The sequence below is a fragment of the Cydia amplana genome, chromosome 18 (genome assembly GCF_948474715.1).
Source record: "Cydia amplana chromosome 18, ilCydAmpl1.1, whole genome shotgun sequence".
Lineage (NCBI taxonomy): Eukaryota > Metazoa > Arthropoda > Insecta > Lepidoptera > Tortricidae > Cydia > Cydia amplana.
The window spans coordinates 4,123,224-4,140,663 of NC_086086.1; the positions used below are offsets into that span (position 1 = coordinate 4,123,224).

At 37.9% G+C, this 17,440-nt stretch overlaps 2 protein-coding genes across 2 annotated transcripts; one reads left to right on the forward strand and one right to left on the reverse strand.

Moving 5' to 3' along the window:
• Nucleotides 1-5,420: 5,420 nt before the first annotated feature.
• Nucleotides 5,421-7,860, reverse strand: LOC134656234 (uncharacterized). Its single transcript, XM_063511735.1, has 2 exons — nucleotides 6,967-7,860; nucleotides 5,421-6,217 (listed from the first exon to the last, which is right to left on the reverse strand). The coding sequence occupies exons 1-2, from the start codon at nucleotides 7,492-7,494 to the stop codon at nucleotides 5,582-5,584; spliced, it is 1,164 nt and encodes a 387-aa protein (XP_063367805.1). The 5' UTR covers nucleotides 7,495-7,860; the 3' UTR covers nucleotides 5,421-5,581.
• A 4,305-nt stretch (nucleotides 7,861-12,165) lies between these two features.
• On the forward strand, nucleotides 12,166-16,217 carry LOC134656536 (ejaculatory bulb-specific protein 3-like). The gene is made up of 4 exons (XM_063512097.1): nucleotides 12,166-12,171; nucleotides 13,652-13,813; nucleotides 13,912-14,056; nucleotides 16,041-16,217. Exons 1-4 carry the CDS (start codon nucleotides 12,166-12,168, stop codon nucleotides 16,175-16,177), a joined length of 450 nt encoding a protein of 149 aa, XP_063368167.1. The 3' UTR covers nucleotides 16,178-16,217.
• Nucleotides 16,218-17,440: the final 1,223 nt, after the last annotated feature.

Sequence of the window (17,440 nt, forward strand, 5' to 3'; positions counted from 1 at the left end):
ATGTATTTACATGTTTTTATGGACCTATCAAATAATACATATGCCAAGGCTTTTAATTTTAAAGCCTTGTGAGTGCTTTACATGTTTTATGTTTTTAATGTGATTTATTCATTATAAATATATATGATATATTAAGATTTCTTATGTGGGCAATCAACCTTTGAGTTAACAGATTATTTATACTTTAAGGTTTAAAGTCAAAGCACAATTATGTAGTTATTGGGAAATCAATGATATTGATAATAAAGCTACCGAAAAACAGGTACTTTCCGTTTACATCATGTACTTATACTCCAAAAATCATTTTTTACATGTGTCAAGGTTTCCATGTAAATAACATTCAATTGTTTTTTATACACTTTATGTTTTACGGAAATAAAATCATAATGAATCAACACCTATACCTACTGTTACAAATGGCGTAGGTAGGTACTAAAAGATTCTTGACATCGTGACAACTTCAGAATCTTCAGATCATTGACTTATATCTCAGGACTGGCCTTACGTGCACTAAAAATGGTACTAATTCAGCGGTGTCACTCACGAATTCGAGCCAATCGTGTAGTCCGCAACTAGTTGCGACGCGACGCGAACTCATTAACCAATCGCGTTGCAGCGATCTCACTCCGCTGTACTGGCCCCATTCATGCTCCATTCTTATTGCCCGTAAGGCTAGTCCTGAGATTTATATATGTCAATGCTTCAGATATTTAAAAAATGTGAACCGTTGTGAAGCGACGCGACTGAGGTACTTTTTTGGCAGTTTAAAGTCCATTTCCAAGCAATATTCATTTCTTTTACCTATCATCCTGTGTTGGACTATAACCGCGAAAATCGAAGTTCGCAAATCGCGGGCATCTTTCTCTGCCACTGTAATTACGCCTACATTGGAGTAAAAGAGAAATATACCCGCAATTTGCGAATTTCGCGGTAGACGCTCTGTATGTAGTTAGTAGGTACCTATAGCACAATGTCCTGAGTCCTGACATACAATACAAACCGATGTTCTGTTTACAAAGGAGATTCAACCTGTATTTATACCTGTATTAACGATAGGATTAATGAATAATATCGAAACAGCATAGTTAGTTAATCTGAAAACAATTAGAAATATTATGAAATGATCTGTAAATATATTGCGTTTCAATAATATTTTTTTTCTGAATAAGAAATGTACAGTTACTTATAACTAGCGGTAACATAAGGTATCGGCCATGATTAAATGATTATTGTGCTAATTATTTATCGCCGTGAACATCACAAAACCATACAAGTGAATAATAAAGACTAGTAACATAATATTGTAACGCCATCTAGTGAGATCACTGAAAGATTTGAAACTTGTCTTTACTATTTCATTGTTTTGATCATAACAGACTCGCGGAGACTGCCACCACTTTTGTATATTATTATTTTCATGTAAAATACGTGTTACATTACTTGCAAAAGCTGTTAAAATAATATTTTGAAAAGTCTAATAGAACGACATCAATGGTCAACTTGTGCATAGTTTATTTTGTATTATGTGAATAATAATAACAAGCAATAATAAAATTGTTATTGAGAAAATGGATTTTTATTGTGAACACCTTAATTTAATAATTTAATTTTTCTACTCCAGCACTTAAATATGTCAATTAAATGACTGACAGTGATATCTAAAGCAATGTCATTTGAATGCTTTGTCTATAGGCTCATAAGATGACTGCTAGCAGTCATCTTATGAGTATAATACAACTGCTTTATTTTTTTTAAAGATACAAGTTCCGATCATCTTGATTGAAAGAGGTATGTTTTCATTTACAATAATAACTCTTTTTTTTTAATAATAACTCTTTTTTTTTAATAATAACTCTTTTTTTTTTTTTTGCTGCAGCTGTCATAGAAAAAGTAATGTATACAACAGCTCATAATTGGTTCTTAAAATTCTCGGGTCTTTTTTTACAAAACTCGACTACGTCTCGTTTTGTAACTTCGACCCTTGAATTTTAAGAACCCTTATTATATCACTGTTGCATAAACTACTATAAAAGTTGACTGACTGAGGCATAGATTTATAATAGGTGCCTAATTTCCTGAAACCGTAAAACCCCCCAAAATAGGGGTTATTCCCACTAGTTGTTACCAGTGGTAATTACTGGGAATTTTTTTCCCACCTTTTACCACTGGTAACTACTGGGAAAAATTATTCCCAGTAGTTACCACCAAAATGTTGTTAGAGTTAAATACTAATAAAAACAATATAAATAGTATAGTATAAATATAGAGTGATTTAATAAATAATTATAAGTCGATTAGTTAGTGTTTTAGTAAACTGCCTTAAAAGTGACCAAAACTATTGAAACAGTTTAACCGGTACTAGTACAAAAACTGATATAATTATGTAAGGATAAATTTAATAATCCATTTAGATTATTTTTCAAGTGATTTTATTAGGTAATCCAAAATCACTGTACATTTATACTATACTATTTATATACTGTTTTTATTAGTATTTAACTCTCACAAAAGTTTGGTGGTAACTACTGGGAATTATTTTTCCCAGTAGTTACCAGTGGTAAAAGGTGGGAAAAAAATTCCCGGTAGTTACCACTGGTAACAACTTGGTGGTAACTAGTGGGAATAACCCAAAATAGAGTAAACTCTATTTCCAATCCAAATATATATATGTTCATAAATATTTGAACTAAATATAAATATTTGAACATATGGAATAAAATTATTGCAGTGCAGTACATACAGTGCATACATGGCACAAGGTAAGAGCTATAATAAGAAGGATAGCTGAATACCTAATGAATTTGGTAGGTCTCATTATCTTTCGATTAGGTTGGGTGTAGAGACTGTAGAGGTTAAAATAACTATTGATTGGTTTGCCTAACTTAAGCCGGCCACACACACTAGGTTATAACCGATGGTTATGCCTGCACAGTTTACTTGTGCAGGCATAACTGAACGTGTGTATGACATGACTCCTTGCCTGCGCAAGCAAACTCCTTGCCTGCGTAAGCAAAATTGAAAATATCAAAATTTATATTTTTTGCCTGTCGGTTGTGCTTGCGCACTTCGCTTGCGCAGGCATAACTGAACGTGTGTGGCTGGCAGGCTTGATAGGCTTCAGTTATCCAGTGATTGCCGAGGGGATAGGTCGCAAGTCACTGTGCAACAATGTCGTCTCGCAAACGAAATGCCATTGTAGAAGATTTTTAGGGTTCCGTAACCAAAGGGTAAAACGGGACCCTATTACTAAAACTCCACTGTCCGTCCGTCCGTCTGTCACTAGGCTGTATCTCGTGAACTATGCTAGTTAGACTGTTGAAATGTTCACAAATGATCTATTTCTGTTGCCTCTAGTACAACAAATACTAAAAAACCGGCCAAGTGCGAGTCGGAGTTGGGCTCCCATTATTTTTTTTCCGTTTTTATAGATAATGGTACGGTACCCTTCGTGCGCGAGTCCCACTCGCACTTGGCCAGTTTTATTATTTTTTAAGTGTGGAGTGGATTCATGGTTTGTATGCGTGTATGGCTGACGAAATATAAACCTAATAGCGCTATTTCGTCGACGTCAACGACCGCTACCGGTGCCATGATGGTTTGAACTGAGAGTTTGTGCAGGTTTGTCGTTACGTGTGTGTGCCCTATGGAACTCGGTCGTGCCTGTTGGTTTTGCTTGCACAAGCAAAACCGACACGCAAAACCTAGTGTGTGTGGCCAGCTTAATATTGAAATCTTACAACTTTGCGAAAATAACCACAGTAGATAAGTAATTTGCAAAAGTAAAAGTCACATAAAAATTCTTGAGTATCATTTATTGACTTCACTGTCAGTATGGCATACATTTTTACTAAAACTATATTACAGAAGTGTTTATACATGAACTTCTTTCATAAATGGTTGTAGGCATCCTAACTAGACAAAATATATCAATTAAAATATTATGTAACATAACTTGCATAAAAAGCACAAATTCTGTAGCTAGTTCCGACAGAACCTTATATCAGTACAGTCAGCAACGAAGTAAAAATAAAACGAAAATATCTGCATTAATTTTGAAGTTTATCCAGTAACCAGATACAGTACAGTCAGCAGCAATAGTTGCTAAACGGGCGAGGTGTTCAAAATTATCTTGACGCGACTTTATTGTTAAGAGAATAAGAGCGCGTCAAGGTAATTGTGAACGCCTCGCCCGCTTAGCAACTTCTGCTGCTGACTGTACCAGTCAAATTAGTTGATATGATTTAAATATTTGTAACCTTTGTACTTTGATACTAACAGTTAGTAATAACTATTCACAATTGAAAAATGCAACAGTAGTCTTTTAAACATGTACCTAGTTGAACTTACTGAGAAACTTATTTTTAGTTCTATCTAACATCTAATACAACATACAACTGCGTTAACATAAAATTATTTTTAACATTTTACGGAAATAGAAAAGCAACGTCTTTACTCTCCCACGAAGGTGAGGCAATAATATGTAATACAATGCAATGGGTAGGGTCAGTCAGCAGCAATAGTTGCTAAGCGGGCGAGGTGTTCATAATGATCTTGACGCGACTTTATTGTTAAGAGAATAAGAGCGCGTCAAGGTAATTTTGAACACCTCGCCCGCTTAGCAACTTCTGCTGTTGACTGTATTAAGTATCCATCCCCCTCAAATAAATGTTCATTTCTTATAGATTACATGGGATGATAGGGTCATCATCTTCCTCGCGTTGTCCTGCCACGGCTCATGGGAGCCTGGGGTCCGCTTGGCAACTAATCCCAGTAATTGGCGTGGGCACTAGTTTTTACGAAAGCGACTACCATCTGACCTTCCAACCCAGAGGATAAACTAGGTATTGGGATTAGTCCGGTTTCCTCACGATGTTTTCCTTCACCGAAAAGCGACTGGTAAATATCAAATGATATTTCGTACATAAGTTCCGAAAAACTCATTGGTACGAGCCGGGGTTCGAACCCGCGACCTCCGGATTGCAAGTCGCACGCTCTTACCGCTAGGCCACCAGCGCGACACATGGGATGATTGGGTGAGTTTGCTATATTATCATCAGTTTGCAAAAGGCAATATTTCAGGTTCCATACTATTTCAAGGTGTTGTATGATCGTATGTCAGTCATATAACATATTAAAGGCCTATATGATACAGTACCACCGAAAAATACCTTCAATACTTTAATAATTATTGGTTTGGATTAAACTTACAAGTGATCCTTAATAATAAAGAAAAATATGGAGTCCCAGTTGCCTAATACTGCTGTTTAGAATATTTTAGAATTAAGAAGGCAGACAGACAGAGTAATTTTAATTCTGGCATATTTATGTAAAAATATGGTTGAGAAGGCATGGGGCTATACAAAAGTAAATTTAAATCATAAAAACATAAATGGTAATATGGTAATCTATCTCATACATGCATGCCTGCATTTGTCAGTTTACACTTCTAATTCCGAAGACAAATCTAAAGCCGTTTTGAACTATTCTTCAATTTTACATTTTTCCAGTATTTACATAATTTTTTTAGTGATTTACCATGCTTGTATGTGACATTTCGAAATAATGGGGTTTTTAGTGTAACTTAACCATAATCAGATCCAAAAGAAGTCAGTCCTTTGTTTTGTATTGCGAAAGTAACAGCAGCATCTAGGAAGTCATAGTGACTTGTCATGATATCAGCACCACTAGAGTTCATGTTCTCACTTGCATCATAGTCAATACTGGACGGCTGAAGCGGCTCCGACTCAGTGAAGTATTGATATGACGAAGTGGAAGACTCGGGGAAGAAAGAAAATTGTGTTTCACTATTTATATTTCTTTTGTCATCACTGTACCAAGACAGGTCTAGTTCATTTGAGGCACCATCATCACTCTGTTTTAGTTTTACAGGTTCAGTTCTTATACCATCATCTGATCGTATGGGGCTGCTTGGCGGTGAAGGGAAGGCGTCATCTTTGACGCTCATGTAACTGCAGGCATGCTCTTCGTTCTGACTGTCCTCGTTGCTACTTGAGCTTGAAGTGTTTTGTAAGCCGTGTGCAGATATGGCCATGAGGATACCTTCGTTTTCAATGCTGTTGTCACCGGGCAGGTTGTTGATGAACTCTGCGACATCCAGGGCCAGGAACCGGTTGTTGTCCATGTCAGTGGGCAGGGGGGCTACCATCCATGAATCCAATACACGGTTTATTGTATTGTCCACAAATCCTTTGGCCATCTGGAAAGACATTTAGTAGGTTTTTAAGGGTATTATGAGAGATTAAGAACTTCTTAAAATCCACTTTCATATCAGAATTGAATAGAATATAATTTATTCGTAAGCACAAACAAAAGAGACAATACATAAAAGAAAACACAAAATAAGATTAAAGTGCCACAAAATGGCCTCATCTCAGCATGTTACTGGTGGCTTCCACACAACAGACACAGACAAGAAGATAAGACATGAAATAACAGTGAACAAATAGCTAAGGTCTCGAACCCTTTGATAGATCAAAATGTGTCACTAACGAAACTGATCCTTTGTTGGTCTTGAATAAATTAATTTAATTTATAAAGCATTAAAGGGGCTTTAATTCATTTGCAATTAATTGAGTCCTTTGTCTAACAAAATTTTGCAATGTATAACTTACTTATTTTCAATAAAAAATATTGAGTAGCAGTACAACTAATCTAGACACTTTCTTGGCCACCTTTCTACTGCCTTTGTGATTGCAAAACGTCCACCATCCACCTTTCTAACAATATTATAACATAGAACAACTAATTAGTCCTAAGGTAGGTATAATTTCTATTTGCTGCCAATAAGCTGACATTTCTTGTTTGTATGGGACGTTACCGGGATCACTCGCCTATTGGGTGGTTACATTAATCTAAAAATCTGTCTAAACTTTCTTTTGTTACTAATACTCAAAGTAATAAGAAATTCTAATAAGTTATAATCAAAATATAAAATCATCCATATACCTGTCTGGCCTGCCACCGCGCTATACACTGATCCTCACTGTAGGACGCCGACACGACCATGGACATGGGGATAGATCTGTTCTCCTGACTGTTTGCACTGGAGGACATGCTATTGTTAGAGCTGCTGTTGTCAAATGAGCTCACATATCTAGGATAAGGCAGTTTGCCGGATGATAAACTTGTGCTTGGCTTCAACAACGAACTCTCAGAATCGGTGATAACCGAGTCTAGCGTATTGAAATCCTGTTTCAATAAGTAGTCGCCTAATCTTTCCAAATTTTGTTCCGTGTTACCCACGGCGTCAATACATTCGTTTTCGTTATCCGAAGACGAGCTAGCCCTGTCTAACTCGTTCGAAGTAGCATTTGAGGCTTTTCCAGGGTCAGAAGTACCATTTTTCAAGTGATATTTCCCCTTAACTTGCCACGCGAAACGAGCCTTTTTAAGTGGGCGATCAGAACCTGCTGATGCGTCGCCATTTTCTTGTCGTTTACACGATGACTCTCCAGTCGATTCCGGAATATTCATAACGAAATCTTGAAAAATAACAAGATTTTCACAGAAACTGTCATTAGTAAACAAACACTGACATCACTAATTACTAACATATGATTGTCTGACAAGTAATTTTAATTAGATTTTTTGTACAGGTTTACAACACGATTACGACACATTTTATGTAATAAAGTAAATATTGAGCTATGCTAATCTTATTAAGATCAAATTACAAGTGATTATTAGCAAAACAAGAGCTATACGACGAGCAATAAATCAATTTTTTGATAGTTTCCGCCATTCAAGTAATAAAAAAATAAAAGCAGGCAAGAACAACTTGAAACATTTTTTGCCTAAATGTTAAACAATGGTAATCAAAATGAGACCTTATTTGGTCGCGTTAAAGCATATAATCAGTCTTATCGGTATACCCTATGCTGACATTAAATCATAGATAATCATATTTCAAATGGCAACATTATCCAAAGACTATATTGACGTGTATTATGAACGTCAATGATTGAAGCGATTTTACCATAGTCTCAAACAGTACTGTTGTATTATAAAACTTTTTTTCGCGGACTTTTTTGAATTTTAGCTCGCAACTTGGGAAAATATAGCTATACTTGGTCAACCAGATCTTGACAGTAGAAAAAGGCGGCAAATTTGAAAAATGTAGGCGCGAAGGGATAGCGTCACAGATAATTTGAATTTCGCGCCTTTTTTTACTGACAAGATTTGGTTGACCAGCTATACATATATTTATTTAAACACATATTTCTCATGGTTTCTTTATTATTTATATAAAATACGTTTTTCTAGTACAAATCTAAACCTATTATCAGAGCAAGCAAAGCAACATTACAGTAATATAATCTAATACTTAATTACACTCTCATAGAGCACTCGCGTCCGCTAACCCCGAGATCGTCATCTAACCTAAACCAGCGTGAGCCGGTTATCGTCAAATCACGGCGCGTGCTTGACATGCAAGACTGTTATTATAATCGCTTGCCGAGCAAAGAATACGATAATGATTACTTTTCAGTATGTAATGGATACCGTTAACTTTCACAACATTGCCTACCTACTGCAGTGCATATATGCTACCCCTAACATTGCCTCGCTTAAAAAACGGTGATTCTATAGTACTAAACAGTTGTCTTTTAGTCAGTCAGTTCGCGATTCTCTAATTATTATTACATATATGAGTATACGAAAAATAATTTTTAAGAAAAAAAAACCGACTTCTATGCGGCCCAGTGAAAGATTATTGACATTATTGTAGATGGTGCGCTATGTAGAAAAGGAAGCATTTCGTTTTTCTGTAAGGCTCGCAGTTCTAACCTAACCTAACCCACTTTTGTTCGGTTCTGTGAGGATAGCAGTTCAAACCTAACCTAACCCACTTAACGGCGCATGCGGTGCGGTGTACGGGGGTTTGAGCGGGAGGGGTTTGGCCTCATCATACTTTATACCTACATTTTATGGTAGGTAATCATAGTGGTTTATTTAGTTTAGGTATCATAGTGGTTTTCCGGGTCAAGGTCCGGGTCTGTGTCCGAGTCCGGGTCCGAATCCGGGTCTAGTCCAGGTCCGAGTCCGAATCCGAGTCCAGGTCCGGGTCCGGGTCCGAACCGGATCCGGGTACGAGTACGCTTCTGGATCCGAGTCCGGGTCCCAGTCCAAGTCAAAGTCGAAATTCGAAGTCACCAAACATGTACTATGCGTCGTTGAAGAGTTCTGTTCTGATCATCATCAGCAGTTCCAGTTCATCAAATGCGACAGTTTTTAATGTTAATGCTTTATTTTAAAATACAGAAAATTCTATACGTGTGCCTTTAAGATTTGAGGAGTTCCCTCGATTTCTCATGGATCCCATGTTCAGAACTTGAGCTTGACATAAATATGGCTTAAAAACCTAACTTGCTTAACAAACATAACGAAAAGAAAAAATCGCCAAACGCGAGCTATGCGTCGTTAAAGAGTTTCGTTCTGGTCATCATCAGCAGTTACACTTCCTCAAATGTTACTTTTTAAATGTATATGCTTGATTTGTTGATTAAAACACAACAATCACTATATGTATGCCTTTAAGATTTGAGGAGTTCCCTCGATTCCTTATGGATCTCATCATCAGAACTGGGTTTTGACAAAAACGGGACCAATCTGTATGCATATACATACAATCAAAAAAAGAATTTTCAAAATCGGTCCAGTAATGACGGAGATATGGAGTAACAAACATAAAAAAAAAATAAAAAAAATAAAAAAAAACATATAACCGAATTGATAACCTCCTTCTTTGAGATTTGGAAGTCGGTTAAAAAAGAAAAGAAGAAGGGAAGAAAGGCCAGGTCAAGAGCACCCTAAACCAGCGAGCGTGTATGAGGAATGTTATGAAAGTAACGGAAGCGAAAGAGGTAGGTATGTCAGGATCGTAGCAAGTGGAAATCCGTGGTCTCTGCCTACCCCTCCGGGAAATAGGCGTGATTATATGTCGGTAGGTATATGTATATGTATGTGTATGTACGAGTATATAGCTGTTTTGTAAGGTACCAACGTTTTTAAGCCAGGCAACGTGGAGGTTGAAGTTGACGGTTTCGAAAATTAGCTGCCTCTCTATAGCTCTTGCATATTCGAGCTTTAGCTAATAGTGAAAATTTCGCTCGCGCCCGTGCTCGCTTGTCCATGACCACAGGCACAGGGTCTATTAGTCGCGCAGAGGCGCTGCGCGTGTGACCTCTGACATCGCGGTCAACTGTTGGTAAACTTGTCATGATAATAATAATATTTAGTCGGCCAGCCATTGACTTCTGCGTTTGCGATAAAGAAAAGTGACATGAATATTTGGACTAACATCCGCTAGCGTGCATGATGAATGATGATAGTTATTTGTTTTGTTACAAGGGGACAAAGTATAGTTTAACCGCCTGATGCTTACATGCGCTAATGCAATTTATGCAATGTCATATTGTTTTAAAATAACTTCGCTACGGGGTATTTGAATCACCAAAAAGCAAATCATTTAGTTGCTTTGTACTCCACAATCCACAATAACCACGATATGTATCGCTTTTTATAAATTATCTAATTACCTACTAGCTGCTGCCCGCGACTATGTCTGAGTAGAATTATTATGTATTCCCATATGATACACCACTCCCATATTGAATTGCACCCACCCCTTTTAACTAGAGATGCCCCGAATAGTGGTTTTGGCCGAATACAGAATATTCGGCCACTCTCTCGGCCGAATACCGAATATTCGGCGACCGAATATTCGGCATGAGATGCGAACATTGCGAGTCCCAATTATTATGAAAACTATTCGCCAACAAAGCACAACGTTTGCTTATATTTTTTGTAAAACCGAACTAATGAATGTAGTTAGAGTCAATCAAATTAGACCCATGATAAAAATAAAATATTTCATAATCAACAAATGCTTAAAAAAGGGTCTTCCTATTTAACAACTTTCCAACAATACATATTAAATATACCTAATTTTTGGTATATTTTTTGAGTAATTTTTCTTTTTAGGTAGGGACAACAGATATTCGGTATTCGGCCGAATAGTAGCAACATTCGGCCGAGTACCGAATATTCGGCAAAGTGGCCGAATAGGCCGAATACCGAATAGTTGCCGAATATTCGTGGCATCTCTACTTTTAACCCCTTTAAGGGATTATTCCCGAGACAACTATCCTATGTCCTTCCTGGAGACTCAAACCTCAAACTACATAATTATCTCCATTCCACATTTAAATTGGTTCAGCGGTTAAAGCGTAAGAGGTTAACAGACCGACAGACAGAGTTCTTTACTTATAGGTACGCATATAGGTACTTATAATATACTTACTCGTGATATTGGTATGGATGGACCATCCAGGATGGCTCCCAAAAGGCATGGACACTCGGTGGTTCCAAAATCATGGAGTCAGTGTTCGTATATTTTTTGTACATATGAGACATTATAGGTAATAGGTGTTATGTGTATGTGGTGATTTTAAGATGCCATCAGAGAGATATGTCAACCATTTTAAAAGCGAAGATAAGTTGTGTTTAAGTTTTATCCATAGTTTTTTTGGTTTTGGACTTACTACAGACTTCGTTTATGATGTGAAATCTGTCTCTTTAAATCTTGTTTAGTGTTAAAACTATTTTATCACAATTATAAAATTGCATAACGCTATCCATAACACGGCTCTAAAGTTTGATATTTTTATTTAAAAAAATCACAAATCTAATTTTTTTGCCATTTCGTAACGATCTTTACCTAACTATAGTGACTGACCCTTTCACAGAAAAATGTATCACCAAACAGTTCGCCTCCAATTCGAAGAAAGCTTCCAACCAATTCCAACTATGATTCCCAAAACCCGTTCCTTAAACTCATTACCGACTCTCGCGCATTTAACATGCCCAGATTAACCGATTAAGTTTCTAGGAAAGGTAAAAATTCATTACGCATATCCCAATCGCTTTCCAAACGACTCTAAACCCTAAATCTCAAATGATTAGGTTCGATTTTCTTGTAGAGTTACTCTCGAAATTCATAACTCCTTATCATTAAGCAGCCCTAATGGACAAAGAGGGGAGGACGGGTACCGTAGCTAATACAATGATTGTGGGTGCTCAGTCGGTCATTTACCGCCGTCCAAACCTACCGGGAACCTGCCAGTTGAATCGGGACTACTTACGATGCAGGTTAGTGATTGTGTCATTATTTTATTGGGCGTTTTATTTCAATCAGGGCCGTGGGATACACGGGGGGTTCTAGAGGTGTCGTGTAGGTGTACTGTCTGGTGTGTAGGTAGCTAGTGCTCAATTAAAGTCCTCGTTGATTGGAGTACAAAAAAAAGATGAAAACTATAGATGGTCAACCAAATCTTGTCAGTAGAAAAAGGCGGCAAATTTGAAAAATGTAGGCGCGAAGGAATATCATCCTATAGAAAATTTGAATTTCGCGCCTTTTTTTACTGACAAGATTTGTTGACCAAGTATATAAGTCCCAGCAACAAACTGTAAAGGCAAGAAGTTAGAGTGATAGAAGTTTTACATTTTAAAGTGCATGCAAAGTTTCATGTAGGGACCTAATTTTAGATGTCGTTTTAAAATGAGGGCGTTACTTCAATTGTATAGGTGCGTTATTTTGGCAGTTTCGTTTAACTCATAGACATGCACACTGTAGCTATTCACTCTATGTTAACTGACCATGGGTGGACAATTATTAAGGACTTTATACCTATACACCTAGGTAATTTTAATATTTTTACCGACTTCAAGATTTCAAAAGGAGGAGGTTCTCAATTCGGTTGTACATATTCTTTTACTTTTTTAAATGTTTGTTACTTCATATTATTATCTCCGTCATAGTTTGGTCATAGAGGTATCACGACCGATCTTGAAAATTATTCTTTGCACCGACATGAACCGAACAAAGTGCGGGGTGTCTATTATATTATGTAATCTAATACCTTTAAACGACCAATTCTTGTTTATATATATATATATATATATATATATATATATATATATATTTCGGGGATCTCGGAAACGGCTCTAACGATTTCGATGAAATTCGCTATATGGGGGTTTTTGGGAGCGAAAAATCGATCTAGCTAGGTCTTATCTCTGGGAAAACGCGCATTTTCGAGTTTTTTTATGTTTTCCGAGCAAAGCTCGGTCACCCAGATATTAACAATATAAACGTCACGTTTTCATAGAAATTTGACATTACCACATTTTGTCATTGAAAATGCCATGCAGACTTAGCTTGGTCCCACTCCACATATATAGGGTCATTGCGCTAGTGTTCGTCCACTTGACGAAATTGGAGTAAAGCGCTATATTGCTGCACAAATTTGGACTTGTCTAAACAATATATAGATGGTCAAACCCATTTGTCAGTAAATAGGAACCAAAAAAACTATACTCATCCTTTTCTTTTGGGTGCTAGTACTAGTGTAAGACAAAGATAGTATGATTCTCTCTGTCTATGTTTGAAATGGGACAGTCCTTTGACACACTTTATCTATTTATAAAAATTATATTTCGCAAGCAGAAAATTAAAAATGAAACATTTTATTTACTAATCCGTCAAGTGGACGAAAACTAGAGCATGGACGGAAATTAGCGCAACTCTATAAGTCTAAAATTAGTAAAAACTTACTGTGTTACCCCGCAGGTCGCACCTGTCCTCGTCATCATGTGCGCGTACGCGTTGGTGGCCACGGGCCTTGTGCCGGCGCCTGAGCTGACGGACGCGCAACTTGAACAGATTCTGTACAACCCGACCACCATCAAGATGTACATCAAGTGCGCCACGAGCGAGGGCCCGTGTGATGCTGTTGGGAAGAGGATGAGAAGTAAGTTCTATAGTACCTACTGAACGGGTGTCCCCGCAGGTCACACCGGTCCCCGGTCCTCCTCAGTATATGCGCGTAGGAGTTGGTGACGGGCCCTGTGCCGGCGCCTGAGCTGACGGACGCGCAACTTGAGCAGATCCTGTACAACCCGACCACCATCAAGATGTACATCAAGTGCGCCACGAGCGAGGGCCCGTGTGATGCTGTTGGGAAGAGGATGAGAAGTAAGTAGTATCTACTGAATACGCCGTCACCACCAAGCCGCTTCGGTGTGCGAGCGGGACATCGCAATACAGGGTGTTTGGCAGATAACCCGTCAAATGTTTTTGTGGTGTTGGTGGTAGCATTTCCTTCCTTTCCGTCCTTGGAACTTTAGTCCTAAGAGCCACGGTTCTGGAGATACGATTTTTTAAATGTTTTTCCTAAATTACCCAAAATCTGTCCTACTTCCAAATACTAGTTTTACAATTACATGACATGACAGGTGATAAAAACGCGACCATGATGACCATGATGAAAACTTGAGAGCTATTCCATGAACGCGTACACACACGATTGAGACGATTGACCGTACAAACAAGTTAAGTTTGATTTATAGCTGGTCAACCAAATCTTGTCAGTAAAAAAGGCGCGAAATTCAAATTTTCTATGGGACGATATCCCTTCGCGCCTACATTTTTCAAATTTGCCGCCTTTTTCTACTGTCAAGATCTGGTTGACCAAGTAGGTATAACCTATTTAACCTACTTGCATAGAAGGTAGCATCCTATAGAAGTGGTCTACGCGTGCCTCCGTGAGGGACAAAACATATAAATTCGACTAATCATAGCGTCGCATTATGGTGGGCAACAAATGAATTCGACCAATCACTGTGGTCAATTTACGGTGGGGAATAAAACAAGATGTGAGACTGTGACAAGGACAAACAATAATAGCGCTTTCGCTGCTACTCCTATACTGAAAGATAGATAAGACTATCCCGTTCTGTCAGTTATCCCCACCACTCATGCCCAATCCAGTTATACTAGATTCATGCCTACTTGAGTGTTTTGATTGAAACAAAAACAAAAAACAGCTGACTAACGATTGGATACCAAACAAATTAAAATTGACCACAAATTATCATATACTTTTGTGTGTATTTTTAAACCAGTTTAATACGATAAAGACGTATTAGCGTTAGCAACATCCGCGTGTTCCAATTATTGCACAATTTACACCCATTCACAAAAACGGACACGCAATGTGCACGATATTCGCGCAGAAAACTTTTATGTAACACAACAATTTGTTAAGAGATTTTCCTTGTACAAGTTTGCAATGTTGTTACTTAGTCGCTAAGGTAAACATTTGAGAAACTCAATTACAAGAAACCTTAGGGCTATAACAATAGCGAAACATATAAATATTTTCTTTCCCTTTTCTTGTAAAGTAGGTAAGTGTAAGTATTATTTATATGCAATAATATTTTACACAACGAAGGCCGCAAAAATATCTGACACGATCTTATTTGTAGAGCCATAAGAGCGTGTCACATATTTTTGCGGCCTTCGTAGAGTAACATATTATTGCAGGTGACTGTACATTAAGTAGGTATATATGTTATATATATATGTTGTTGATTAGGCTAAGCTCATTCATTCATTCAAATAACTAGAATAAACTGGGTCTAGGTACTTTACTTATATGCTTATGGCGGATTAACCCGAGTAGGCCGGAGCCAGGAGCGGCCAGATATTTGGGGCGGCAGTCTATATGAATGGTGCTGGGAAAGGGGCGGCTAGTGCTAGTGCTTACTACATGACAGGGCCTGGGGCCTAAGGCGGCAAAGACTGTAAATCCGCCACTGCTTGTGGGTCCAGCCACCAGGAAAGAAATCTCCGTGAAGATTGCAAAAAGCACAAGAAATGTCGGCCTGAATCGAATTTTTAGCATCTGTGTCTACTAGACAAATTTAGGGTCTAGTAGTCTTAGATGCCATAACATTCGATTCAGGCCTTAATTTTGATTGCAGACTTTTAATTTTTCAGCCCTTAACTTATTTTGCGTTGTAAAAGGGTCGTAATGAAAATTTCTTATTATGCCATCCACCCCAAAATAGGGGCAGTAGCTCTACTTATTTCACACATTTCAGGTTTGGTATGTGACAGCCATTTTTTTCACCTAGCAGGTTATAGCTCAGGGTTTCACCTTCCTGTATTGTTGCAGCGCTCGCCCCGTTGGTGCTCCGCGGCGCATGCCCGCAGTGTTCAGCCAAGGAGACGCGCCAAATCCGACGCACGCTCGCCTTTATCCAACGAAACTACCCCTGGGAGTGGGCTAAGATTGTCCGCCGGTTCGGCTGAGCTGAACTTCAACCCTGTTTTATAAAGCAAACTGATAGAATTTTAGGTCCATCAGTCACATCATCTTAGACGACTGCATTCAAATCCGGCGCACGCCCGCTTTCATCTAGCGTCTAGCGCAATAATTATCCATGGAAGATTGGGAGTGGGCCAAAATTGTCCGTCGGTTCGGCTGAACTACCACCAACCCTGTTTTATAAAGCTATAACGTTACAATTTTAGAGCCATCACAGACAACATTGACTGAGAGTGGGCCAAAATCGTCCGCCGGTTCGGCTGAGCTGGACCACCATATTTTAAAGAACTATTACCTATGTCCCGTTTAAATTCATGTCGTGCTGTGTCACGATCATGCTGTGTCATGTCGCGTACATCCTTCTTATTTTGCCATTTCTGTATTATTTTAGTGGACTGACAACCCGACTGCAAGTTGTATGGGAACTGCACGCCGACGTTGCAGAATTGTCATACAAACTGCAGTCGGGTTGCAGTCAGTCTGCTGTATCGGCCCCAAACGCAGCATCCGTGCATTTATGTGGAAGGACCAATAATAGACCTATGAATTTACGATATACAATGTTACAACAAAGAAGGAGCTATACTTACTTGTATTGTAATCTAAGTACCTAACAGTAATACAAACTTCTAATTGTTACATAATGTGTGCTCATGACAAAAATGCAATACGCCTCTACTCGTCCCTGAAACACACCCTGGTGAATATTGTTGTGTTATATGATCTTAATGATGTCGATGTTATCTTTAATTTGTGTTACAATTACAATTATTTATATTGCTTAGAAATTAAATTAAGTATGTTTTTATAAAACTTACGTAAAAATGTTAACAACTCTTTAATTAATTTGTATCTACAAGTGTTTCTCAGGCTTCACCAAATGGCGGACCAGCATATACCTAGTCCGCATCCGGACCGCCGAACTATTTTAAACTAATTGGTGACCCCTGATTTAACGAAAGGAACATAAAATATCAGATTTGATAAGTAAACCTACGTAATTAGTATTAAAAGATTACCTTTGAATTTCGATAAAAGCACTATAAGTACCCAAATTATAGGTAAAAATTATAGGTACCCAAAAGTTTTTAAAAGGTTGGGGTTAATTTTTGTACGTAGATGTCCTTAATTCGTTAACATGCCATTGAGTTACAAAAAACAGTACAGGTCATGTCAAAGATATGTTTACATTTTTTTGACTCATTACAAAAAGGAGTGGTGCAAAAGTATAAAGTAAACATACCTAC

Coding starts and splice junctions, on each gene's coding strand:
- LOC134656234 (XM_063511735.1), bottom strand. CDS start 7,494: ATGAATATTCCGGAATCGACTGGAGAGTCATCGTGTAAACGACAAGAA. Junction 6,218..6,966: donor CGCGGTGGCAGGCCAGACAG/GTATATGGATGA, acceptor ATGTCTTTCCAG/ATGGCCAAAGGATTTGTGGA.
- LOC134656536 (XM_063512097.1), top strand. Junction 13,814..13,911: donor GCGAGGGCCCGTGTGATGCT/GTTGGGAAGAGG, acceptor ATATGCGCGTAG/GAGTTGGTGACGGGCCCTGT. Junction 14,057..16,040: donor TGTTGGGAAGAGGATGAGAA/GTAAGTAGTATC, acceptor GTATTGTTGCAG/CGCTCGCCCCGTTGGTGCTC.